This window comes from Dasypus novemcinctus, chromosome 23, assembly GCF_030445035.2.
Source record: "Dasypus novemcinctus isolate mDasNov1 chromosome 23, mDasNov1.1.hap2, whole genome shotgun sequence".
Lineage (NCBI taxonomy): Eukaryota > Metazoa > Chordata > Mammalia > Cingulata > Dasypodidae > Dasypus > Dasypus novemcinctus.
The window spans coordinates 41,239,756-41,267,010 of NC_080695.1; the positions used below are offsets into that span (position 1 = coordinate 41,239,756).

The 27,255-nt window shown below is 37.9% G+C and overlaps 3 protein-coding genes and 1 non-coding gene across 17 annotated transcripts in view; 1 reads left to right on the forward strand and 3 right to left on the reverse strand.

Annotated features, from left to right (window-relative positions):
* REXO5 (RNA exonuclease 5) overlaps window positions 1-16,449 on the reverse strand; it is a 106,744-nt gene extending 90,295 nt beyond the window's left edge. For all 5 annotated transcript variants that reach the window (XM_058286305.1, XM_058286303.1, XM_058286302.1 and 2 more), the window contains exons 1-4: window positions 16,312-16,449; window positions 11,888-12,000; window positions 10,683-10,809; window positions 9,185-9,281 (exon numbers count right to left, since the gene is read on the reverse strand). In XM_058286305.1, the coding sequence (XP_058142288.1) occupies window positions 9,185-9,281; window positions 10,683-10,809; window positions 11,888-12,000; window positions 16,312-16,449 (475 nt within the window). The remainder of the gene's footprint in view (window positions 1-9,184; window positions 9,282-10,682; window positions 10,810-11,887; window positions 12,001-16,311) is intronic.
* LOC111759313 (U6 spliceosomal RNA) lies at window positions 9,403-9,509 on the reverse strand. Its single transcript, XR_002793343.1, has one exon. It is a non-coding gene; the product is annotated as a U6 spliceosomal RNA (small nuclear RNA).
* Window positions 16,450-16,894: 445 nt separating the features above from the next.
* ERI2 (ERI1 exoribonuclease family member 2) lies at window positions 16,895-25,215 on the forward strand. 4 transcript variants are annotated; one of them, XM_004474062.5, is made up of 10 exons: window positions 16,895-16,975; window positions 17,881-17,982; window positions 18,310-18,377; window positions 18,464-18,547; window positions 19,079-19,206; window positions 19,995-20,151; window positions 21,065-21,165; window positions 21,424-21,505; window positions 22,068-22,156; window positions 22,346-25,215. In XM_004474062.5, the coding sequence occupies exons 1-10, from the start codon at window positions 16,953-16,955 to the stop codon at window positions 23,684-23,686; spliced, it is 2,175 nt and encodes a 724-aa protein (XP_004474119.2). In that variant the 5' UTR covers window positions 16,895-16,952; the 3' UTR covers window positions 23,687-25,215. The 4 variants fall into 4 exon arrangements, with proteins under 4 accessions (XP_004474119.2, XP_023439127.2, XP_004474120.2 ...); XM_023583359.3 differs by having other exon boundaries at window positions 16,911-17,292; XM_004474063.5 differs by lacking the exon at window positions 17,881-17,982 and having other exon boundaries at window positions 16,912-16,975.
* The window catches only part of ACSM3 (acyl-CoA synthetase medium chain family member 3), a 33,208-nt gene continuing 30,158 nt past the window's right edge, over window positions 24,206-27,255 (reverse strand). For 6 of the 7 annotated variants that reach the window (XM_071211291.1, XM_071211290.1, XM_058286309.2 and 3 more), the window contains 2 exons: window positions 25,063-25,186; window positions 24,206-24,678 (listed from right to left, as the gene is read on the reverse strand). In XM_071211291.1, the coding sequence (XP_071067392.1) occupies window positions 24,596-24,678; window positions 25,063-25,186 (207 nt within the window). In that variant the 3' untranslated portion in view covers window positions 24,206-24,595. Of the gene's footprint in view, window positions 24,679-25,062; window positions 25,187-26,027; window positions 26,272-27,255 lie in introns of those variants that run through there. The other variant, XM_071211289.1, reaches the window with a different exon arrangement.

Genomic DNA, 27,255 nt, shown 5'->3' on the forward strand with positions numbered 1-27,255 from the left:
ACAATCTAAGGAAAAAATTAGGAAAAAAATACCATTTACAATAACGAAAAGACTCAAATACCTAGGAATCAATTTAACCAAAGAAGTACAAGACCTATATTTCATAAAGCTATCAAACAATCCTAAAAGGAATTAAAGAAGACCTAAACAAATGGGAAGACATTCCGTGTTCATGGATTGGAAGACTAAATATTGTGAAGGTGTCAATCGGAATGAAATACCAATCAAAATTCCAACAGGCTACTTTACAGAAATCGAAAAGGCAATTACAAAATTTATTTTGAATGAAAATGGAACCTTAATGGTCAGAAATATTCTAGAAGAGAAGAGTCATTTAGGAGGACTTTCACTGCCTGACTTTGAAACATACTACAAAGTTACAGTGGTCAAAACAGCATGGTATTGGGAAACAGATGTGGTTCAAGCAGTTGCACTCCTGTCTACCATATAGGAGGTCCAGGATTTGATGCCCAGGGCCTCCTGGTGAAGGCAAGCTGGCTGGAGTGCGACCCCGCACAGGAGTGCCAGCCAACGCAGAGAGCTGGTGCAGCAAGATGATGCAACAAAAAGAGACACAGAGAAGAGACAATAAGAGACATAGCAGAACAGGGAGCTGAGGTGGCACAAGAGAATTATCACCTCTCTCTCACTCTGGAAGGTCCCAGGATTGGTTCCTGGAGCTGCCTAATGAGAATACAAGCAGACACAGAAAAACACAGAATGAATGAACAGACAGCAGACAACAGTGGGGGGGGGGGCCGGGGGGAGTGAGAAATAAATCTTTAGGGAGAAACAAAAAGGCATGGTATTGGCATAAAGATAGACGTCGAACAGTGGAATAAATTGAGTCTAGAAATAAACCCTCATCTCTATGGACAGCTGGGTTTTGGACAAACCTACCAAGTCCATCCATGTTAACGCGACAAAAGAGTCTCTTCCAATAATGGTGTTGGGAAAACTGGGTATCCATAACCAAAAGAATGGAAGTGGACCTCCATCTCACTCCCTATACAAGAATCAACTGAAAATGGATCAAAGAACCTAAATATAAAAGCCAGGACCATGCCTAGAAGACTAGACGAAAATGTAGGGAAACAGCTTAAAAATCTTGTGGTAGGTGGTATGTCTTGTATCTTACACCCAAAGCATGAGCAACAAAAGAAAAAATAGATAAATGGGACCTCCTCAAAATTAAACTCTTACACCTGAAAGGACTTTGTCAACAGGATGAAAACTAAGCCAACTCAATGGCAGAAAATATTTGGAAATCACATATCCAATAAGTGTTCAACTTCACCAGCAATTGTGGAAATGCAAATCAAAGCTACAACAAGAAATCATTTTACAACTATTACAATGGCCACTATTAAAACTACAAGTGTTAGATAGGATGTGGATAGATACCAACACTTATTCTCTGTTGTATGGAATGTAGAAGGTATAGCAATTGTGGAGGACTGTTTGGCAGTTCTTAAGGAAGTTGAATATAGATGGCATAGACCCAGAAGAACTGAGAGCAATGCCACAAACAGACATCTGCACACCAATGTTCAAAATGGTGTTATTCGCCATTGCCAAAAGATGGAAAAATCCCAGGTATCCATCAACCAATGAATGGATAAACTGTGGTATATACACATGGTGGAAAATTATCCAGCTATAAGAAAGTAGGGGAAGCAGATGTGGCTCAAGTGAATGGGTGCTTCTGTCTACCATATGGGAGGTCCAAGGTTTGATTCCTGGGGCCTCCTGGTGAAGGCAAGCTGGCCCACATAGGAGTGCTGGCCCACACAGCAAGTTGGCCCACTGGTGGCACAAGATGACACAACAAAAAGAGATACAGAAAAGAAACAATAAGAGACACAGCAGAGCAGGTAGCTGAGGTGGTGCAAGAGATTGAGCGCCTTTCTCCCATTCTGGAAGGTCCCAGGATTGGTTTCCGGTGCCGCCTAAAAAGAAGACAAGCAGACACAGAAGGATGCACAGCAAATGGACACAGAGAGCAGACAATGAGGGAGGGGAGAATAAATAAATAAAGAAATCTTTAAAAAAAAGAAGAAATTAGGTCATGAAATACATGACAACATGGATGAACCTGGAGAACATTATATTGAGTGAAGCAAGCCACGCAAATAGACAAATACTGAATGATTGTGCTATTATGAACTAAATATATTGTGTAAACTCATGGAGTAAATAACAAGAAAATGGGTCACCAGAACATAAAATGAGTTTACAGAATGGAATGCTGAGGGTTAACTTGTATAGTATTTCTAAGAAGGTTGTGTATTAATCTTTGGAAATGAACAGAAAAGGTGAAAGCACAACATAATGTTTTTAACTAGCAGTATTATTATAAGTATATGACAGTGGTTGAAAGAGAAAGATTAAGGTCATGTACATTACTAAAAAGAAAGCTAAAAAATATAATATGGGGGGCCTGTATAGCATAGTAAAACCTCATGTGAAATATAAGTATGGGTAATATTACATATATGACTGTTTTTCTTTGAAACTGAACAAATGTTATATATGTTAATGAGGCAAAAAACAAACACAAAACCATTATCTAAGTTAAAGAAACCAGACACAAAGTGTACGATTCCATTTATATAAAATGTAAATATAAATCAATTTATAAAGATGGCACTAGATCAGTGGTTATGTACGGCTGGGGAAAGATAAAAGGGATTGAGAGATGACTACTAAGGGGTGTGGAGGTTTTCTTTTTGGAGTTATGAAATAGTTCTAAAATTTTTTGTGGTGATGAATGCACAACACTGTGATTATACCAAAAGCCATTGATTTTACACTTTGGCTAGACTGTATGGTATGCAAATATATCTCAATAAAACTATTAAAAAATTTTTTAAAATTGAGTGCAGTGATAAATGCACAAATCTGTGATTATACCAAAAGCCATTAAATATACACTTTAGGTGTATTGTTTGGTACCTGAATATATCTCAGTAAAATTGCTTTTAAAATAATTATACACCATGAAGAAAAAAAAAAATCTTAGGCTAGATAGTGGACTTTAGTCCATCATTCAATACATAATGGGAGCAACAGAAAACTCCTGAGAAGGGAAGTGACATAACCAAAACAGTATTTAAAAAAAAATCAATCTCAAAGATATTTGGAAAATGGAGTAGAAGAGAAAAATTAGAGAAGGTTTTACAGAACAATAAAATGATGAGAGACTATATTAGGATAGTAAGTAGATCACGCCTATTATATTCCTGGTATTGTCTGACCACTGGAAAAGACAAAATTCCTCACAGAACTTAAATTCTAGGTTGGGAGATAAACATATAATATATAATACATTAGGCAGGAACTAGGGCAATGGAGTAATGTAAAGGAGGAAAGGAGAAAAGAGTGTGCTGGGGCAAAAAGAAAGTTATCTCATATATTCTAAGTAGTTTGATGAAAAGGTGACATTTGAACACAGGCTTATAGGAGTACAAGGAATGAGCTATGCAGATTGGATAAAGGGATCAAAAAAAAAAAAAACAATTCTGAAATCCAAGACTGGTGTCTTAAGAGAAAAATGGCACTAACAGAAGAAGGCATTTGAAGATGGGGGCCTGTTGGGAAATAAGAAAAATCCTTTTAGCCATGTTAGGATTGAGGGGACAGTAGAATAGCCAATTTGCAATGTCCAGCAGGCAAACAAAACTGCAGGTGTGAAAACTGGGACATCAGATGTAGAGAAGAAGAAATGGAAGTCATCCATAAAAGAGTGACAGGTAGGAGAACCAACAAGATGGTGGCAGAGTAAGGAGCTCCTAGAGTCAGCTCCTGCTATGCAGAGCAGTTAGCAAACAGCCAGAGCTCTCAGGAGCCAGCTGAAGCACCTGTTTAGAGGTTCCAGGAGGCTAGAAGAGCATCCTGCAATGAACTTGGGGGAATAGAAGGAGACTGCCCATATGCAGAGAAGACTTTATAGGTAGAGTGCTCCACGCCCTGGAGGCCACTGTCCATCCTCCACTGGAGGCACAAGCCACCTCAGGAGCTGTTCTGCAGCTGGAATTGAAAGCTCCACTGGAAGAGATGGCTGGGCACCAATTTCAGCTATGTTGAAGAAATTCAGTGGGCTACAGTATGATCCTGAGACAAGCTAAGGTTTGAGCCTGTCCAGGTCAGAAAGAGGCTGGAAGCTACCATCTTAACTCCACGCCTGGCACAAGGGGAAGCGGGGCGGATTGAAAATCCCAGTGCTGGTGGGGACCGGCTTCTTCCCATCCAGATCATATTGCAGCTCTAGCCTAGGCCCCAGTGCCACCTCCAGCAGGAAGGAAGCTGCGGGGACCTGTGCCAGCCTCTCCAGGAAATTACCGGCCAAGCCGCGGAGGCTAATTATCCTACTCTGGCGGCACAAGCCACCCCAAGAGCTGCTCTGTGACTGGAATTGGAAGCTCCATTTCCCAGAAACACAGGAGGAAGAGACGGTTGGCTGCTGATTTCAGGTACTTGTTGGCAGACCTGGCTGGCTAAGAGATAACCGTGGGAACAGATGGTGTGAGAACCAGCTCAAGTCAGAAAAAGGCTAGTAGCCACCATTTTGACTCCATCCCCAGCCTGAGGGGAAGCTAGGCTGACAGTTTCTTTCCTGCAGATCAGCCTGCAGCCCGCCTAGGCTTCAGCCCTGCCTCTGGCAGGGAGGAGGCTGAAGAGCCCTGTACCAGCCTATACAGGTAACTGCAGGGAACTTTGGCTGCTGTAGACTGAAAATCAGAAGTCTACCAGGGCAATTGCGGTTATCTTAGGACCCACACTGCATAGATTACTGCCCACACCTGCAGCTCCATCCCTGCCCCAGGTAGGGGAGAAAGGGATGTGAAGCTTCATCAGTCTCTCTGGGCAACTACAGTCTAGGCCTGCACATGGATTATTCCACATAGATGTGACTCTGTCCCTACCCCTGGCAAAGGAGAAAGTTGGAAGAGGCTTCATTGGTCTCTGGGGCAATAAGGGCAGCTTGAGCCTCCACAACTTACAGCACCAACTACATGCTTGGCTCCTACTGCATAACCAGCAAGGTAGAAACAATAGGAAGCCCTAAACTAGAGAGAAAAACAGCACCCAGAATAAATACTCTAGTAAGCCAGATGTGAAGACACCAACAAAAAATTACAATCCACACCAAGGAATAGGAAGTGATGGCCCAGTTAAAGGAACAAGATAAGCCTCCAGATGACATAAAGGAGTTGAGACAACTAATTATAGATATTCAAACATATCTCCTTAATAAATTCAATAAGTTGGCTAAAGAGATTAAGGATATTAAGAAGACATTAGATGAGCACAAAGAAGAATTTGAAAGCATACATAGAAAAATAGCGGATCTTATGGGAATGAAAGGTGTAATCCATGAAATTATTTTAAAAAATTGGAATCATATAATAGCAGATTTGAGTAGGCAGAAGAAAGGATTCATGAGCTTGAAGAAATGGCCTCTGAAAATGAATATACAAAAGAACAGATGAAGAATGGAAAAAATTGAACAAGGTTTCAGGGAACTAAATGATAGCAAAAGGCATGCAAACATACATGTCATGGGTGTTCTAGAAGGAGAAGAGAAGGAAAAAGGGCAGAAGGAATATTTGAAGGAATAATGGTAGAAAATTTCCCAACCCTATTGAAGGACATAGATATCCCTATCCAAGAAGCACAACATACTCGCATCCGAAAAAATCCAAACAGACCAACTCCAAGACACATACTCATCAGAATGTCAAAGACCAAAGTCAAAGAGAGAATTCAGAGAGCAGCAAGAGAAAAGCAATGCATAACATATAAGGGATATCCAATCAGATTAAGTGCTGATTTCTCACCAGAAACCATGGAGGCGAGAGGACAGTGGTCTGATATATTTAAGATACTACAAGAGAAAAACTTCCAGCCAAGAATCTTATATCCAGCCAAACCGTCTTCCAAAAATGAGGGCGAAATTAGAATATTCACAGCTAAACAGAAACTGAGAGAATTTCTAAATAAGAGACTACATTTTCAGGAAATACTAAAGGGTGTGCTAGAGGCTGAAGAGAAAAGACAGAAGAGAGGGGCCTGGAAGAGCGTCTAGAAATGAAGATTATATCAATCAAAGTAACTAAAAGTATCAAAAGAATGGTGAAAATAAAATATGACAGATAAAACTCAAATAGTCAGGGATAAACTTAACCAATGATGTAAAGCACCTGTATTCAGAAAATTGCAACTCAATGTTAAACAAATCAAAAAAGCCCTAAATAACTGAAAGAACATTCCATGCTCATGGATTGGAAGACTAAGTATCATTAAGATGTCAATTCTACTCAAATTGATACACAGATTTAATGCAATACCAATAAAAATTCCACCAGCATTAAAGAAAAAATTGAAAACACAATCGTTAAATTTATTTGGAAGAGTAAGGAGTCCTGAATAGCCAGAAACACCATAAAAAGGAAAAGTGAACCCTCATCTCCAGACTTTAAATCATAATACCTACCTATAGTGGTAAAAACAAATGGTACTGTATTAAAGACAGATACAACAGACCAATGGAACCAAATTTATGGTTCAGAAACAGACCTTCACAGGTATGGTCAAATGATTTTTGGCTAGCTTGTCAAACTCACACAGTTTGGGCAGAACAATCCATTCAACAAATGGTGCTGAAAGAATTGGACATCCATAGCTGAAAGAAGGAGGACCCGTATCTCACACCTTATCCAAAAACTAACGCAAAATGAATAAAAAAACTAAAAGTAAAAGCAAGAACCATCAAACTTCTAGAAGACATTACTGGAAAATATCTTGAAGACCTGGTGGTGGGTGGTGGATTCTTAAAGGACGTAAGAGAAGGACTGAGATAGACTACTGATGTTTAAGGTATGTAGAAGTTTCAATTAGCTTTACTGTAAAATTGTGGAAATGTATAGAGTAGATGGTAACACACAGTAACAGCTAGTTTATAAATGGGGATGTGACTAAAAATGGTAGTCTAGTTATGTAAATGCCAACTGACAGAATACCTGAGAATAATTTAGGAACTGGATAGTACAGTAAACCAAAAGGTGGGTGAGAACTGGATTGATGGTACAGATCCAAGAGTCAGCTCGAACAAATGTCTATCACTACTGCAGGGTGATGGGAATGTGGAGAAGCATGGGAAAAATACAGCTGGCGTGACCTAAGGACTGTGGTTAGTAGTAATAATATTCTTGCATCTATGCAAAAGATGTACTGTGCTGATACTGAGGCAGTATGGAAAATGTGAGCCAAATTTACACTATGGACATGGCAACAACCAGATGATATTATTTTATCTGTAGCAAATGATACACCCATGGTGTGTTAATGGAGGGGTGTTGTTTGGGAATTCTGCACATGTGCATGATTCATTGGTTTATAAGTTTACAACTTCTGTCATAAAAAAATATATTTAAAAAATAATAATACAGTGGGTTGGGGGAAAAATACACCAAATGTAAGATAAGAACTATGATTAGTGGTAAGATTTTGACAGTGTTCTTTCACAGTTTGTAACAAACGTCTCATGATAATGCAAGGTGTTGGTGGAGGGTTGATGTATGGGACCCCTATATGATGTTATGCATGTTTGCTTTGTAAGTTCACAACTTTTACTATACACTTAATTGTTTATGTATGTTCATATATAAATGATATAAAGAAGATAATAATCGAATTGGTTAGGGGAAAAATATTTTGTTTAGTAGTAATATTTTGACAATGCTCTTTAATCATTAGTTAAAAAGGTTTAAAAACAATGCAAGTTATTGGTGTATGGTGAGATGTTATATGTTTGTTTTGTAATTTCACAACTATTATACATTTATTGTTCATGAATGTTTATGTATGAGTGATATAGTTCAATAAATTAAAAAATAAAAATTAAAAAAAAAAGGAGTGACAGGTAACCTTAGAAAAAGAGATGAAGACTCCAAAGCAAGGACTAAGTTGAAGATCAGAGTGCTATGGAGTATGCCTGGGACATTTTGCTATTTGAATGGGAAAATAAACAAAATCATTAAAGAGGATAGGCTCCTCTTTGCCTACAGGATAAAGTCCTTAGTATGGTATTCAAAGTCTGCAGGACATGGCCTTCACTTGCCTCTCTAGCCTCATCGCCAGCCACCTACCTCTTCCTATTCCCTCCATTATTCCTAATACTCCATATTCTTTAGCAACATCAAATTCCTTCTTCCTTGATTACACATTTTCTTTCACAATTTCATGGCTTTACACAAGCCTAGAGTCTCATAATGATAATTCTGAGATTCATTCAAATATATTTACAATGCAATAACGGTCAAATTAAACACACCTGCAAATATTGGTACTTTTTGGAGGGAGACGGTAATAATGAAAAGGCAGGAGGTTAGAAGTTAGATGCTGTTAAGACAGAGGATAATACAAATAAAATAAAAATAATAATAATAAAGAAAAAAAAAGCACAGTACTAGAGAGGATAGAAAAGAATCACTGGATACTCATAACTCTTTTCATGTCCCCTCAGGAAATTAAGTTTATCTTATCTACTATAGTACCATTGTTTTTGATTACACAAAAAAGTATAATCAAACAATACTTTCCCTTATTATTTGTGATGGACTCTAGTGAGTTCTATTCTATTCCATTATTCATTCCTGCTGGCTTAAAAAAGGTTAGCTATAACTTGCTAATGGGGTACAACCCATTTGAGAAACACTGCTCTCATGTATATTTGCCTTTTAGCTGACCATCATCTAAAGCCCCTGCTTACTCCTCACTGTGAGATATTATTAATGTGTGTACCTTACATTAGTTCCCAATAGCCAGGTTGTGGGCACCATTCTTCCCCTGGGCCTTTGGATCCTGAAAGCCATGGTAAGACAGAGACCTAGTGACAGCTTAGAAATTCTTCAAAATAATTAATAAGAGTACAATGTCTGCGATATCCAGGGATAGTCTTAGCTACTTAACCAACTGTTTATGAGGCACAACCCTGTCTGTGGTTCCTGAGGCTCCTTGGGTACCTGCCATTTGTCCTCTAAAAAATTGTATTACTGCTTAAATTCATTAAAACTGAGTTTTGTTACTGAAATAATAATAAGTTTGACTGATAGACCTATTTACAAGTATATCCATGTATCTTTTAGCATTAACAAATCATCAACCAGAGTCACAGCTATACCTTCCATCATCCTGGGCAGATCCCCAGTTGTTTGTTTCTTTTGCAGCCCAGTGATATCAGCTAGGAAACTGGATGATGGAGGAGGCAAACGGAATTTCTGAAAATACATAACAAGTTTTTACAAAAATGCTTGAAAGCAGTTAAAATACTGTGGAAGACCTGGGCCTATATTGTCAGCTTAGTGCTATAAAAGATCTGGGACTTAACCTTTTTTTTTTTTAAATATGGAATGTTTCACAAATTCGCATGAATTCTTTGCTCAGGGGCCATGTTAATCTTCTCTGTTTCATTCCAATTTTAATATATGTGTTTTTGAAGTGAGCACTGGACCTTAACTTTTAACATTGTAAAATGAGGACTGTTTCATTAATGTGGAAAAGTGACTAGGTCAATGGAGTTACATTTACCTCACCCCCAGAAATTCTCTCCTTTTCTGATTATACTTTGTAAAAAAGATTAGTATTACACAAATGCACAACTTAGAAAAACTTTTCAAAGCACTTCCACATCTATTATTTCATTTGAATTATGTCCAAAAAGTTAGGACAGATGAGACAGCAAAGAGGTTGAAAGCTTTGGACTCAGTCACACCTGGACTTAAATTCTAGCTCCATCACTTAGTAGCTGTAACTTGGGTAAATAATTCAGTTTCCTTATCTGTAAAATGGGAATAAAAAAGTATTCATTCCTTATAGGATTGTTGGGAGAACTTTAAGATGATAAATGTAGATTGATTAATATAGTGATTAGAACAGAGGAAGTGGAAACAAAAAGAAAATGGAGGGGAGCAGATATGGCTCAAGTGGTTGAGCACCTGCTTCCCACACGTGAGGTCCTGGGTTCAATTCCTGTACCCCCTAAAAAAAAAACAAAAAACAAACAACAAGCAAACAAATGGAAAAACCAACTCAGGGGAGACAATGTGGCTCAGTGGTTAAGCACTGACTTCCCACATATAAGGTCCCAGTTTCAATCCCCAGCCCTGGTACCTCGAAAGAAAGAAAAAGGAAGGAAGGAAGGGAGGGAGGGAGGGAGGAAGAGATTAAAATAGAATTAAGGTTCACCAACTCAAATGCCTCCGGGGAAATGGATAAAACAGGCCAATAGGAAATGGAAGAGGCTATGACAAAATGGAGAGCATCAGCCCTCTTCAAAAGATGGTAACTGCTATTCAGCTCCAGGTACCCAATCTTGTGATTTTTTTTTAAGAGAGGTGAAAAGAAAATTTAGATTTTATTTCAATTTTACAATGTTTTAAAAAACCATATAGCCCCCCAAAATTAACAGTATCAAATTGAGAACTACAGATAGTAGATAACCAAAGAAAATCAGAGCAAAGCTAATTTCAACATGTCTCTAAACCCCAGTCCATTTTGCTTTCTACAACACCTACTGTTTGCTCAGTCACATGGCCAAGGAGAACACAATCCAAGGCACATGCACAAGTGTCAGGATGGGAAACCTGACTCAGCCTTGAATTCAAAATATTCTTACTTACGTGTCTGAATGCTTTTCGAAGAAATCCAAATTCCATATAGAACCTGTAAAAGTGCAGCTGACTCATCCCTTGCAGAACAAAAACCACCACATTGTTCAGGTGGTTTTGGTGAAAAAGCTGACACCAGCTGTTGAAAAATTAAACCAACACAGTAAGAGCGATACCCTCAAGACAGTATAGGCATACAGAAAGGAAGTAGTAAGCAACAGCTAATTGCATACATTCAAATCCACTGTCCTATTAAGGCTTGTTTTAAACCAGAACAAGACTCATTTCAAAAAGGTTCATTTCCTAGAAGACCCCAACCTTCTCTGCAGCCCTTCCTAAACTGGGTACTCACGTAACTGGCTTCAAGAAAGCCAGTTTTAGATAAATTGACAGCCCGGTGGTAATATCTACTGGTGCAGAAGATGGTTTTTTGGTTTGTTTTTTAAGGAGCTACACGGGAAGCAGGCGCTCAACCACTGGGCTACATACAATGAGAGTTGGTTTTTTCATGTGTTTCTTTTGTTTCTGGAGGTACTGGGGATTGAACCCAGGACCTCATATGTAGGATGCAGGTACTCAAACAGTTGAGCTACATCCACTCCCCAAAAAATGGTTTTTGAGATGTCTAGCCCTTTCAACAACCTCCTGCACACAGATGTGTGCATTTGAAAATCTCTATTGGCACATGCACAAGAACAATTTTCTTAAGACTTTTAATAATGGCTTTAACAACATCAGAATAGTAAAATTCTCATTTTGCCCTTTATTTGTTAAAAAAAAAAAAAGGAAAAGATTGACATATTTTAATGTATGATCATGTTATTTCAATTGGATCTACTAGAAGTAATAAACCAAAATGCCTATAGAGGCCAGAAAGATACTTGTAAGGGAAACAGGCTGGGTGAGACACTGGAGAGTACATTTCCCATCTAAAGTGGGAGACCACTTCTCAGCTTTCCTAATTACTGTCATGCAGGCATAGAAGGACAGGGTTTTGCCAGATCTTTGAGTTTTTCAAAGAAGCCCAAAATCTGGATTTTCATAAAGGAATTCCCAAATTTACGTGTTAGCAACTACTGTTAAAAAAAAAAAAAAAAAGCTTAGGACCTAATGCATAGAAGCACAGAAAACAATTAATGTCAATAAGTGAGATCTGATCTTCTAGACACTAGTTTGAAACCTCTGTTCTATACCCATCAATTAAGTTTACCTCATACCTGGGTTTAGGAACACTGGATTTACCCAGAACTGCATACTTCAGCAATTCACTTAGCTGGCCGTGGGTTACTTCACAGTTTTCAGCAAATAAAATGGTAGATAAACGGGCTCTCTGCAAACCATGATTATTGAGAACATGAAAAATTTTAAAAAGACAAATTATTAAATTATTCCAGTTTTTATTTTACCATATAGCCAAATATAAGGATGATTCCAATCAATTAATTGAAAATGGTCTAAAACAACCTGTGATGTATCATTACTATCAAAAATTTTAATATAACACGATTCCTGCTCTTAAGATGTCTAGTCCCCGGGGGAGAAAATGCAGTAACAGGTAATTCCAATATGTTGTGGTAAACACTATTACACAAAGGTAGGAAAGCAAGAAGGCTGATTGCCTTGGTGGTTGGAGAAATTTGGGAATGGCTTCACTGAAATGAAAATACTGGGGCTGAGCTTTGAAGACTATGAATCTGCTAGATTAGAGAGGGAACATCATGCCCAAACAAGTAGCTCGTTTTAGCTAGTGCGAAGAACGCATGTTACAGAATGGTGGAGATGCAAAAGGAAAAAAAAGTCTCCTGTAATTAACTGAACAGTTCAGAGATAATTACCATTTTCATATTGGTCTGGAAGGCTAAGTGTTCAAGTCCCAGAATTATACTACCTGTGGCAGTTTGATATTATTTATGAATTCCAAAAAGAGATATTGATTATATTTGTAAACTAGTCTGTTCCCTCTGGGTGTGATATCCCTTTGATTGTACTAAATTCAAAGGTTTCACTTTTATTTTATTAAATCAAGATTAGGGCTTTGATTTGACCATGTCATTAGGGTATGTAGGGTTGGTGGGCTATATAAATGGTTGCTCAATCAAGGACATGGAAGTAGGACACACAGAGAAGAACACAGAGGAAGAGAGACAGCTCCATAGACATGGCAGAGGCTCCAGGCAAGAGAGACAAGTCTTCTGGTTTGCAGTTCAAGAGAACAGAACAGCTAAGAAATCCTGAGAGCCTAGCCTTATGCCTGCCTACAGCTGGGACTGGAAGAACCTTGGACTATGGAGCCTTACGAGGAAGAAGGAAGGCTGAACCTCTTATGGTACCTTGAGTTAGACTCTTTAGGGCCTTGTTACCGTAAGCATCTATCCTAAATAAATACCCTTTAAAAGAGTCAACAGATTTCTGGTACTTTGCATCAGCAGCCCTTCTGGCTGAGTAATACACTATCTGAGTACAAAATTCAAGCTCTACCATGTTGGACAAGTGCCTTAACCTCTCTCAGTTTCTTCATCTATAAAATATGATAACTCTACCTCATGAGGTTATTATGAAGACCAATGAGACAGTGCAAGTGCAAAGTACATAGGATAGCACATGACTCATTACAATTACTCAATATCAAATATTTTTATTGCTGTTTTTTCCCCTGTGGCCTTTGTATGTTGGACACTTACTATTAGCCAGATATAGTTCTGAGCACTTTACCTGTATTAAATCATTTAATTCTCACAACTCCTCTTGTGCGTACTACTACTGACCCCATTTTATAGATAAGGAAACAGAACAATAGGTAAATGGGAGAACTAAGACTAGAATGCAGGTTCCAAAGCTCCAGGCTCTTTTCATCACTATGCTATACTACTCGCAAGGAATTATACCATTAATTATATTTTGTAACAAACTTCCTCCCAATTTAATACGTGAATATTTTTCCATAACAGATAAATATATACAAACATTAATTTTAGCACCTTAACATAGTCCATTATCTAAATTTACCTAAAAATTTATAATGTTTACCTGAAAAAATTCCCTGTTAATGATACTCAGTTGTTTTTTGTTTTAAATACAAACAATATTATGATGTATAACATTCTTATACACCTATATAATCTAAGAATAAATCCCTGGTCAAAACAGGCATGTAAATTTTATATTTTGATACAGTACTTCTGGCGCCTGTAAGAATATACCGATTTATTTACCAACCAAAAATGTTTGATACTGATAAGGTAGGAATGAGCAGGGCAGATGTCTGTGAGGGGATATATAACCAAGGTAGCCTGGCTAGGATGACAGCCCAGCCCTGGTAGAAGCCTTGCACATTCATGCAAGAGAGTGACCTGGTTTGTGGTGTTAAAGCCTGAGCAGCATGAGGAGGGGCATCCATGCAGTGGGGAGATGAGCAGTGAGGCCTGGCATAGGATGCCAGAAAATGTATAGGGTAAGGAGGACATCAATGCTGGGAGACAACCAGTGGCCTGTCGAAGGATTCAGAGCCTGATCAGGGTGAAGGGGTCCATGCAGGATGTCAGTAGTATCCCGTCACAGAAGTTATAAGGGCATTCACATGGGGCAGGGTTGGGTAGTGATGGTGGGGGTTAACCTAGTGCAAGGCAATACAGCCTGTGCAATGGATGGAGCCCAAGCACGATGAAGAGTGGGAATGTGGGGCAGTGGCATCAATGGAGGATCGAACAAATGCCTTTAGGATAATGGGAGTCAGGTTTCTCAATGTTAGAGAAGTTATAAATATGAAAGAGAAAACGAGAATGAACCCTGTGGTATTGGATTGGAATGGGGTGATAACTGGATGTGAATTCATTCAATACAAGGGGATATAAAATTTTTTTTTAATGTAAATGTGTATGTTAGTGTATATACATACATATAAGTATACACATTCCCTAGGTCTATCTTCTGGGAGTACTGACATCCCAATAGCAAAAGCACATTTAGCAGCCAGATCTTGGGTTTCTAAATGTCGTTCTCCATTAAAAAGAACTAGGTGTTTTAGTTGAAATGGCTGATTCCAGAGCTGGAGGAGGGTAAGGATAAGATAAGCCTGGAATATCTTTTTGTGGCTTAAAATAAGGAACTGCCTAAACATGATGGGGTCATGTCAAAAGAACAGAGAAGCCAGCCTAAATGGCCAAATCTGGGATATTTCAAGCATCAGAATATAGAGATGGATTATAGTCCATTGAATAAAAACAGGAATCTATGACTTTATATGGATTTAAAAAATAATAAAATGAAATCTTAATGAAAAAGCACCTCCTTACAAAATTCTCATTACAAAGGGAAAAAGTAATTTTAGAGAAGTTTAGCAGACACTATGTTAAGCAAGTAATCAAAGTTAATATCACCCACTAATGGGATAAATCAAAATTGTGTACTACCTAGTAAAATTCAAGAGAATGGTATCACTTCTGTGATTTTCCTGCCAAAGATTATATAAACTGAATCTACTCATGAGGAAACAGACAAACCTAACTTGAAGGATTCTACAAAATTGGTCTAATAATCTTCGAAAGCAGTAAGGTCATGATTGTCAAGGACCTGTTCAGACTGAAGAAGACATGACTACTAAATGTAACGTAATTCTAGACTAGATCCTACTGCTAAAAAGAACATTACTGAAACAACCAGAGTAATGTGAACTGGGTCTGAGCTTTAGATGGTAGCAATTTATCAATGCTAATTTCCTGATTTAGATGATTGCATTATGGCTATGTAGGAAGATATACTTGTTTGAAGAAAATACATATGGTGAGGGTATTGGGGCCCGGTGTGATGAACTACATTCAAATGTGTGGGCAGGCTTTTGTACCGTTCTTGCAACTTGAAGTTTGAGATTGTTTCAAAATTTAAGAAGTGAAAAGATGCCAATTTCCTTACACTTCTTACCACCTTAACCTCTAAAATAATTTCTGCCAACTTGATAGACAAAAAATGGAATCCCATTTTTTTAAAATCACCTTCTAACATACTATATAACTTACCGTATCTATTATTTAGCTTCTCTCTCTACTAGAACCAATGTTTTATTCACTGATGCACCCCAAATGCCTAGGACAGCACGCACCGCATTGCTGACAATAAAAATACGACGGCCTGAAGGAGTGAATGGCTTATATTTAGCTCTTTTTTTTCTGTCTTTATTTTTTAAAGATTACATTTAAAAAATATGAGGTCCCCATATACCCCCACCTCCCTCACCTCACTCCTCCCCCTATAACAACAATCTTATTTAGCTCTTAATAAACGGTGGTGATCATAACCCTATTTTTCCTCTACGGAAATGTAGCTCCAAGAAGGGAGGGATTTTTGTGTTTTCAGGCGTTGGGGTATGCCCCACACCTAGAAAAATATGCACACTGAGGACTCAGCAAATACTTGTTGAACGAACAGTTACCGCGTGCCAGGCCCTAACCCAGTATTTACTCCCCCCTTACAACAGCTCTGAAGTAGGCAGTATTACGTTATCATTCCCATTTTACAGACAGGAGGCAGGTATGGAGAGACTAAGTGAGTCGTACCCACTCCGAAGCCGCGAGGGCGGTTGGGGCGAGGGACTGGAAGCCCCACGCCGCCTTGGGTCGCCCGCTCGAGCTCCACGTGGCTCACTCACCTTGGCCTCGGGCTGCTTCTCCTCAAGATCCCAACCGGCTCTCCTCGCCTTGGCCGCCCCGACCAGCTTGTTACGGGCCCGCTTCCTCTTCCTACCCTTCTTGGGGTGTCCCTCGGTTCCTTCCCTCTCCGGCGCCATGAAACTGTGGAGAAAGCCCAGATTCCCCGGCCTGTCTCCGGAAAGTGCAGCCTTGGCTTCTCCAGCCTATAACCTCCCTCAGATCCGCTCCTCACTTCACACTTCACAAACCGCTCCCCGGCCGCCCGGAAAAGCTAGGGTGCCAATGATCCTCCCTGCTCTGCTGACGAGAAAACCACACGGCAGTGGGCCAAACGGGGGTGAAGTCCTCCCCCGAAGCCGAATTCGAAACCCGGCCCCAGAAGCTCCACGCGCCTCAGCCCTCAGGGAAAAACGGGAAGAGTGGGCGTTGCCAAGCGGTTTCCCCGCCTAAAACCACTCCCCACGCCCCCAAGCCCAGGAAACGCCCTAGAGAAACCCGGCGGAGAGCAGAGGCCATCGCCTCAGCAGCCTCAGTCGCTTCGACCTTCCCCCCCTCAGCCGCGGGAGTCATTTGAACAGACCGGAAGTGAGAGCCAAGCGACTTCCGGCAGTTGGCCGCTGAAGAGAAAAGCGTGTCAGGAATGGCGACAAAGAGGCTGGCGCGGTATGCTGTGGGTTTCCCGGGTAGGGGTCGCTACGACTCCGCGTTGACGTCCGTGGCAGGGCCAGGAAGGTGTCGTCAGCGGCGGTTGCGGCTTCCATTTATCGCAGCCCTCTCATCTCCGACCCGCCTTCCCTGACAGGGACTGAGAGGCGCCTGTCTGGCTCCGTGTTCCGAGCCTCGGACCCTCTGCGCGAGGGTGGACTGAACTGAGCTCGAGGCCCAGGAGACCCAGGTTCTTTGCTTGTGGCCTTGAGCCAATCTTTGTCCATGCTAGCTTTCCGGAAACGACGACGTGACGGCACTTCTGTATGGAGGCGGTAGGCAGCCCTCAGTGGCCCGGTCAAGCCGTTCACCCCACTTCTTATTTGAGCCATTTAATTCATATGGATCAGCCATTTAATTCATATGGATCAATGTTACCATTTGCCTGATTCCTGGACACGCTGTGCACACTGTGATGTCTAGTATAAGTGTGATGCACTGAAGAGCTTGGGCTTTCAGAATTGGACAATCCTGTGTTCACATGCTAAATATGTGTGCTTTGGTCCAAGTGTTTAGTTTTCGCATTCATAATATATAGGTAGCAGAAGTGTCTCCTTCGTACAGTTGTTGAGGATTACCATCTAAAGTTCAATGCCTGCTCCATAGTAAGCTCAATAAATGTTAGCTGTTATAACTCCCTCCCGGCACTTACCATCATACCTTTTAAACCAAAACTACAACCTGAGGTATCCCTATACCCAGTCAAACTCTATGCACTCATCACAGTAGTTTGTCTCACGCCCACTTAAGACCTCTGCAAACTCTTCCCTTTTTGTGGATTCCTTAGCGTGTATTGCCTTTGGAAATTCTTTATCATATATTACCTTGCAGTGGTTTTATGGGTGTCATGTTTCTTTACCCAGATTTTTTAAGCTCTTAGAAGACAAGACCATGCCCTATGTTGCTTTCAGCTCTTCCATAGTTGAAATACACATACACATAACAAAGGCTTGGAAAATGCAAAGGTAAAAATAACAAGCTTTTAAATGCATCTTTATTTCTACAACCATCTGAGTTCCTCAATATTACTGTGAATTAAGGGACGCAGATAAGAATCGATAAGAATTAGCCTAAATTTGCAAATATGTGCTTTGAGGCCCTCAAAATGACTTAAATAAAATGACTACTAAAAATCAAGAGAAGGTGGCAAGAGTTAGGATGAAAACCTCGTCAATTTCCCCTCAATCATAATACTTTGATAATGAGGGTTTTGCCATATGCCCACTACCATTAGTTTATAAAAGCAGTGTGAATGAGTTTGTTGATCATATTGGGTTGATTTACATTTTCAGGCAGCTTGGATTAATTAGGACAAAGTCCATTGCACCAGCAAATGGGAATCTAGAAAGAAGCAAATCCAGTAAGTAGTGTGCTTAGTTTCATTACATTTTAAAGCCTTGCACTTTTAATACTGGTAAAGAATAAAGATGCCCTGGTCTTTTGCAGAGCAGTTGTTTGACTACTTAATTGTCATTGATTTTGAGTCAACGTGCTGGAATGATGGGACCCACCACCGTTGCCAGGAAATAAGTAAGTCTGGATGACCAATGGCCAAAAGCTAGCACTAGATGAGTCATTTAAAGTTTGTATACATAAAGTCAACTCTTAGTTTAAGAGAACGAGATGGTTTATGAATTGGTATTTTATTATAAAACCCGATTAACTAAAAACGAAAACCTTAATGCCTAAATGTGTCATCGTGTAAAATAATTGTTTTAGGGTTCCTTATAAAACTTCAATTGCACAGAAACTGGAAAAATACTTTTTCAAAAGAGAGGTACATTTCAGCTTCCATTTAGTCTTCATCTTTAATTTTGGAAATGTATTCAAGAGTTTTCTTTTAAATAGATAATACTCAGAACTTCAATATTTTTATTTATTTTTGGCATAACTTTATTATAAGCATTATTGCATGCTGTTTTGGTCAATTTAATATGCTTTGACTAAAAAATGACTGTTTAATAATACTATGTGGTGGTTACATGCATTTAATTTAGAATGATTACAACATTAATTTAGCACTTGTATGTCCAAATGGCAATTGATGATTCTTTCATTTAGTTGAATTTCCAGCAGTATTGTTGGACACATCAACTGGAAAGATTGAATGTGAGTTCCATGCTTATGTTCAGCCTCAGGAACATCCAGTTCTTTCTGAATTTTGTAAAGAACTGACAGGCATAAAGCAGGTATGTCCTTCTCATTCCCCCCTTTTCTCACATCTCCCTCCCTCCCTCCAAAAAAGCCCACCAAGCACTAGGATGCAAATTTTAAAATTCAGAAATCAGTTTCAAAAAGAAAATAAAAGCTGTATACCATTTAGGGTTATATTTATTCAGTGTTCGGACAAATAATGTTCATTCCAGAAATCCATTGAAATCTTTAAAAATTAGAAAAAAAATAGTATTTGAAAAAGAGGTTCTGAGGGTTGGGAGAGGGAAGAATATGTGTAATATGGGGGCATTTTTGGGACATTGGAATTGTCCTGCATGACATTGCTATGACAGATACAGGCTATTGTTTATTTTGTCCTACAAAATTGTACAGGACAGAGTGTCAACAACAATGTGAGCTGAGTCCATGGTTAGTAGCAATGCTTCAATATATGTTCATCAGTTGTAACAAATGTACCACACTAATGAAGGATGTCCTTGATGTGGAAAAGTGAGGGAGGGGGAGGGAGTGGGACATATGGGAATCCCTTATATTTTTATGTAATATTTATGTAATCTAAAGCCCCTTTAAAAATAAAAAAAGGTAATTAAAAATTAAATAAATGAATGGCAAGTTTATTTTATGGAAAGTTTTAATCATAATATTATTTTTCTCCCTATGTATTTTAACATCTTTTCACTTGATAAACTCTTTGCCAGTTAGAACCTTTTCATTATATTCACCACAGTGCCTACCCATATTAAGTGCTCAATAATTAAGGAATTCAGATTGTTGAATTCAGATGTTGTGACTCTCTATTCAGGCACAAGTTGATGATGGGGTCCCTCTGAAGATTTGCTTATCTCAGTTCTATAAATGGATTCATAAGATTCAGCAACAGAAGAAAATTGTTTTTGCTACTGGAGTTTCAGATCCTCCTACTTCTGAAGTAAAATTATGTGCATTTGTTACTTGGTCAGGTAAAAAACAAGTTGTGCCTATCAGTCATGAATAGATAGCATTTTTGCTATGTTAATTCTTTATCTCGAATAAAAATTATAACTTGTTAACCTCCTGGGTCAGGAAAAGAAAGCCGAGTGTCTAGCAAATGTTAACCAAGAAAAGTAAATTCATTCATACTTTTGAAATTTTCTATTCCTGGGGTAACTTAAAACTTTAAACCTTAACTTTAAGAATCTTTCTAGATGTTCCTCTTTGTTCTTCTGAATGCAGGCAAAGATAATTAAGTAAAAACTCCTGTGCTATTTATTACAGCCTTGAATTAAAAAAGAGTTCTTATTCAGCTCACATTCTTTTATACTTTAATACTTACTAATGTAGACATTAAGAAAAAACGGACCATTTAAAGTAAGTCTTTTGAATGACTATGATATAGCATTGCCATTAATAGTCATTGATACCAATGCTATGCCATTGATAGCATAATATTTATACTCATATTTGGTTTCAGTTTGCTATAAAATGTTTGGTTTCTCAATATTCATTAATGTTTTCCTAGCCTATATGGAAAACTCCATATAGGCCTTGTAATTTGATACCTTACCCTTCTTTCTGAAATCATATGTAATAAAACGTACTATTATTTCTGTTGGTATGGATTTCATTATTAAAGTAAAACATACTATTTCAGAAAGAAGAGTAAGATATCAAATTTTTTTTAAGAAATCATTTTGAAACTTAGTCACCACCTAATTCTTAACAGTGAGTCTTATAAAGTGAATAATTGCTAGATATTAACAGAACAATTATGTCTTATTATTCTATTTTATACCATCTTCCAATATTTTATTTATAAACATAGAAATTATAGCATTTTATTTATAAATGATAGCATGAGTAAAAAAATATTCTGTTTTAATGTACTTAATGCAGACTGGGACCTGGGGGTTTGCCTGGAGTATGAGTGTAAAAGAAAACAGCTGTTAAAACCTGTGTTCTTAAATTCTTGGATTGATCTCAGAGCAACTTATAAGGTACAGGTCAAAAGATGGAGGCATGTCCACTTTTCTTCTATTGAAAAATGATTAAGCTTTATCTACACATGGTTATTGGTTTCTACAAATATTTCCTTTTTAAATGTTCACATAAATATATTTCCTTAAGTATTTCAAGACAACAAAATGAGCACATTCCACATTTCATAGGACTAAAAATGATGAAAATTAAGTGGTTAAAACATAGCCTTTCAAATGATAATCATTTTTTAGATATGTCTTCTTTTATTTGATTAGCTTTTCTATAGAAGAAAACCAAAAGGACTAAGTGGTGCCTTGCAGGAAGTGGGAATAAAATTCTCTGGGCGAGAGCATTCTGGTTAGTATGAATTGAAAATTGTATTGTGTAAGTTATGAGTATTTTATTTTTATATAGTAGTTCATGTGAATCCATTTATTTTACAATAGCATTAGTAAGAAATGTCATTCAGCCTTAAAAAGCTCCTAACATATACAATTCAAATTGTTCCTAAGACTTTAAAATACTTTTCATAAACTATTGTAAAATAAATACTGCCATCTAGTGGCTTTTTAGTTGCTAAAAAGAATGAAAAGAAATAGAATCATGAAGATTAAACAAATGCCAGATAACAGGGTGGACTAATGAAAGAATTGGGTAAGACTATTAGATTACTCTTAAGTTATAGTCCCTTCAGAATGCTGCTCACATTTTGTGGCCTACCTACCAGGTTTTTTACATCCTTCTCAGTAAATGTAGGCAATTGCATCTTTCAGTGATAATGCTGCCTCAGCACAAATTTATCATGATTAGAATTAGTAGATCGTAAAACTAATAGCATGTCCCAATTTCCATGTAAGTGGTGACTTCCCCCTCATATTTCTTTACATTAGTACCATCAAGTGTTTGTCTCTTTCCGTAGGGCTAGATGATTCTCGGAATACTGCCCATCTTGCGTGGAAAATGATCAGGGATGGTTGCTTAATGAAAATTACTAAATCCTTGAACAAGGTTAGTGGTGTTTTGCCTTTCTGTCATTTTAAACCCTAGAAGTAATTTTAAGTTCATTGAAATGTACATTTCACGTGTGTAGTAATTTATGTTAGTACATTTTTTTGTTGTTGTTGTATTCATATAATGTATATTGAAGAAATTATCAATGCCATTTCCAAAGCTGTTGGATTTGTTGTGGAATCACAGGTAATCACTGTGAGGAATCCCAACATTTTGGCCAGAAATGTGAACACAAATCAGATTGAAGAAACTACTGACTGCAGCAAGAGCATCCAGGTTCCCAGCATATATGATAAGGAGCCTAAGAATGCAATTAATTCTGATGAAAAAGTTCAAATAAGGTCAGCTTGTGTGAATTTTCCTCTAATGGTACAGCAAGATCAGTTACAACTAAAGAACAATGTAAAAACAGGTATTCACAATGTCAAAAGCTGTTTCTCTCTTTCTAATAACTCCTCTACTTCTCTGAGGCAGTTGCAGTCTCCTAACTTGAAATCACCTATCTACATGCAGAAGAAAATAAAAAATGAACACCTTGTATTTAATACTAAATCTAACTCTTCAACAATTGGCTCAGAATTGGTACTTGTTTCTACTACCATTTCATCTGTTAATCATGTTTCTGATATGGAAATGAGTTCTACTGTTGATTCATTACCTATGTTGGCTGATTGGGAAGATGTAGCTTTACTGCCAGCATCTCAGCCTCAACAAAGTATAGATTGTATATCTCCTATTAGAGACTCAAACTCAGATACTTCATTTAATTCTGAAGAAAGATTAATGATTTTAAAAGAAACTGAAATGCTAGGTCATGAAAACTCTGGATGTGCAGAGCAAACTCCTCAAAAATCTGAGACCTCTAAGTCTGTTGTGTACAAGAGTCCTCACACTACGATTTATAATGTAAAAGAAGCCAAAGACCCAGTTTCAAATGTTTCTGACTTTAAGTTACCTGAACCCAAATTAAGTACCTTTAATAGTGTTAATGTCAATATGTCTCATCCTTCAGTTTTGAGGAAACATCCTATTCTTTTAGGCAGTACCAAAAGGAATTCTTCCAGTCTCCCAGCCTTCCCACCTTCAAAAAAACAGACCTTCACTATTCATGAAGAAAAACCTGCATCATCTGATTGTTCCCCAGTCAGAAGTTCCTCTCGGAAGGTTCTCCCCTCTATATTAACTTCTACAGTTAACCTGCAAGAGCCTTGGAAGAGTGGGAAAATGACACCACCTTTATGCAAGTGTGGCCGACGAGCTAAGAGACTTATTGTTTCTAATAATGGACCAAATCATGGAAAAGTCTTCTATTGTTGCCCTATTGGGAAATACCAAGAAAACAGAAAACGATGTGGTTATTTCAAATGGGAACAAACACTTCGAAAGGAGAGAGCCAACAACACAGTTTTGTCTCATTCCCCAGGGAGACTCACTTTTAGTTCTCCCAAAGCAAGCCATATTTTTGACAAAAATGTAAATTTTTCTACTAAAAATTTTTTGAGACTCAGACCTTCAATGAGGAGTTGATAAACTTTCTTTACATCTACACTGTATTTTTGCTTTAATGTGATTTTTTAAAATGTGATTTTAATATGGTAGAGATAGAGTATTATAGGACTACAAGTGCAGAGGATTTAGAGACATATCTCAAATGGGACTATTAAACACACATATAAACTGAAAATAGGGAAAATAAATTTCATGGACTTCCAATTCATTCACCAGTGTAGTCTTACATTTGCCTTTTCTTTGTTAATGTATGCATTTTGATACTTCCTTAACTTCTCAAACATTATGAGCATTCTTACACTTTGTGCTTTATATATTAATGTTTGCTGAATTTATCATACTTACTTGAAGAACAACAAATGAAATTTTTTGTAAACCATGTTTATTAATTTAAAAAGTAACAACAGAATATGGTATCCTTTTATAGTTAGACCTTGAAACAAATTTTAAAGTATTTTTAAATTATTTGAATAAATATGTGACTAATAAAACTCACTAGTCTCTTTTTAGGTAGAAGAATGTACTATAAGGATTATGTTCATCTTTTTTTTCCCCTTAAAAACCTAAATAAATTGTTAAGTATTATTAAGATTGAAGATTGGTTCTGATTTGTAAGTTAATATGCCAGAAGAATTATTCAGCTAAGGTTCGAAAACCAACAGGGCAGAGACTTGGTTTAGAAACTGCATCTCTACTGTGCATTTAAAAATTCTGACAGTATTCTATCAAATTATAAAACTATTGACACAATACAGAGTCATTTTCTGAAAGTCTTATTTCAAAATTCAGTTTCTGATGTTATAACCACAAAATATTTTAAATCAGTTTATAAGCATATTACCTCATTTTTTAAATCACCTCTCAATAATCCTGTGGGATCTACAGAGTCTTTGTTTTACATATACCCTGATAATTAATAGAATGAATTTAAATTGTTTCCCTTTCTTTCTTCCTCAGTTCATTTCTTTTTATCTTCCCACTGATAGTCTTTGGCAGCTCTTGAATAAATTCTACCTGTTGGTATCAAGGGGGAGAAAATTATTAGCCCAGAGCTTTTTATCTTTAGAAAGAGTTAATTATGTAGCAGTTCTATATGAATTCTAGATGAGAGGTTTGGGACACCCATCAGGGGAGAGGGTGATAACCAAAAAGGGAGAGGGGTGTTATTGAGGAGCTTTTCTTGATTTTTAGTATTTACTACAAGTCCAGTGAGCTAACAAATTAGGTTAGGTGATTCCTTATAATCTCAAAATATTCTGATTCTTTTCCATCTGTCATTAGTTCAGTTTGGAATATTTGGTGTAGCATATTTGAGGAGAATGTTCTTTAAAAGGAAAAAATAAATAACTAAAAGTCTCGTAACATTGAGCAAATATTCATCATAATTAGAATACCTACCTTTCTGGGATATTTGTAAGGTGCTGTAGTTTTTTTTACATGTTCCTGAATCTCCTTTTTAAGTTGTTCTTTATCATTTGCCTTGTAATCAGGTTTCAGGACAATAAAAGCCTTTACTACCTAAAATAAATATTTGAAACACCAGGAAAGTGAGTTGTGTATTTTTATGTTTTAACATGTCACATTTGCTTTCTCTTACTGGTAATCTTAGGCCAGGTGTGTTGGGCCAGAGGTTTCAGCAAGAGTTGGTTCCCAGCTCTGAACCAGTCAACCTCTGTACCTCCTGGCCTGTACCTAATACAAGAGAGTTTCTGGACCACTGCTTTGTTTATGATCTGACTCTGGCACCCTCTCTTCTAACTACATCTTAACTCTCACTTTCTGACCCGTTTCTGATTATTTCTGCTCTTGATTTCTTGTCTCATCTTTTATCTCCTTCAATAAAGTTTCCTGTTAGACACTTGGAAATACACTAAAGCACAGCCTTGGGTAATAATCCAGCTCAATCCAGTGTGGCTTCTAGGTCCCCACCCTCAGCATAATCCTTATAAACAGATTTCACACTGGTTGCCATTTTCTTGTTGAAGGGAATAGTTCACCAAGACCACGAGCTCTTTATTCCAGAGACACTTCTATTGATGCAGGCTATAAAGATTCTAGCAGCCACTTTGCTTTTGGTCTGACCACTTCATGGCCATCCCTGAGGAATGAGTAGAAGTGGCGGTGCCCTTTGCTCTGTGATTGGCAAAAGACAGGGAAGACCTCATCGCTTTATGCTCAAGAATCCTGTTCCCCAAGGTTCACCCTTCCCAGAGATATTTTGGGCAATCCTGCTGAGTGTTTTTGGATCTTTAACGTATAAGGCAGAAAGATAGGCCAATCCCCATATGTAGCCCCCTTCAAGAGTGTGTTTGGTGTCCTATAATGTTCTCTCCTGAGTAGATACTGCCAACATTACCATTTACTGTCTTCCCTAGAGGTATGACTCTAGATGAGTCAGTTAGTGTGCACCACCAGATCCAGTTTACTAGCCCAGGGTTTGCCATGGAACGATGCTTTCTTTTGGACACAGTTCCAGGAGAGTCTCCTAGTACTTTTTAAAAATAATTAAATGTCCTGCATTTAGGGGCTTTGACTTTATTGAATTCAAAGATTCCTCTGTCCAGCTTGAAGATAAGTTGGCAATATTTCCTATCCATCTTGATCTGAAAGTAAAGATTTGATTCAAAATTAATTGAAGCAATAAATTTGTCAAGATAACCAGTTGATAAGAAATAAAGTCTTATAGTTACAAATTTTGTGTATGTATAGTGATGTCTGTTCTGCTGCTTTACCAACATTTTTTGTGAATTAACAGAAATTTTATCCTTGCTATAAGTGAATTGTTCAAAGGTGAGTTATTTTAAACTTAGTGTTTTCAATTATTGATTCACATATTGACTTCTATACCTTGGATAAAACCTTTATTTTTTTACAAAAGCCTTTATAAACCCATTACAGATAATAAGTTAACAAAAAGCAACCTAGTATATTTTTATTCAACTGTTTTCTTTTTATTTCTTAATTATTTATATTTTCAATTATTAAATGTAAACAATAAATTTTTTTAAAAAGCAAACTAATATTGTGATTAAGAGCATAAACTCCGGAACCAGATTACCTAGGTTTAAGTCATACTTATTTGTTGTATAAACTTAGACAAGTTACTTTACCTCTCTGTGCTTTAGTTTCCTACTCTATAAAAAGAAGTTGCTGGGAAGCAGACTTGGCTCAACAGATAGCGTGTCTGCCTACCACATGGGAGGCCCACGGTTCAAACCCAGGACCTCCTTGACCCGTGTGCAGCTGGCGCACGTGCAGTGCTGATGTGCGCAAGGAGTGCCCTGCCATGCAGGGGTGTCCCCCGCGTAGGGGAGCCCCACATGCAAGGAGTGCACCCCATAAGGAGAGCCGCCCAGCGCAAAAGAAAGTTCAGTCTGCCTAGGAGTGGCAACTGCACACACGAAGAGCTGATGCAGCAAGATGATGCAACAAAAAGAGACACACAGTCCTGGTGCCACTGACAAGAATAGAAGCGGACATGGAGAACACACAGCAAATGGACACAGAGTACAGACAACTGGGGTGGGAGGGATGACGGGGAGAGAAATAAATAAAAATAAATCTTTCAAAAAAAAGTTTTTGTGAGG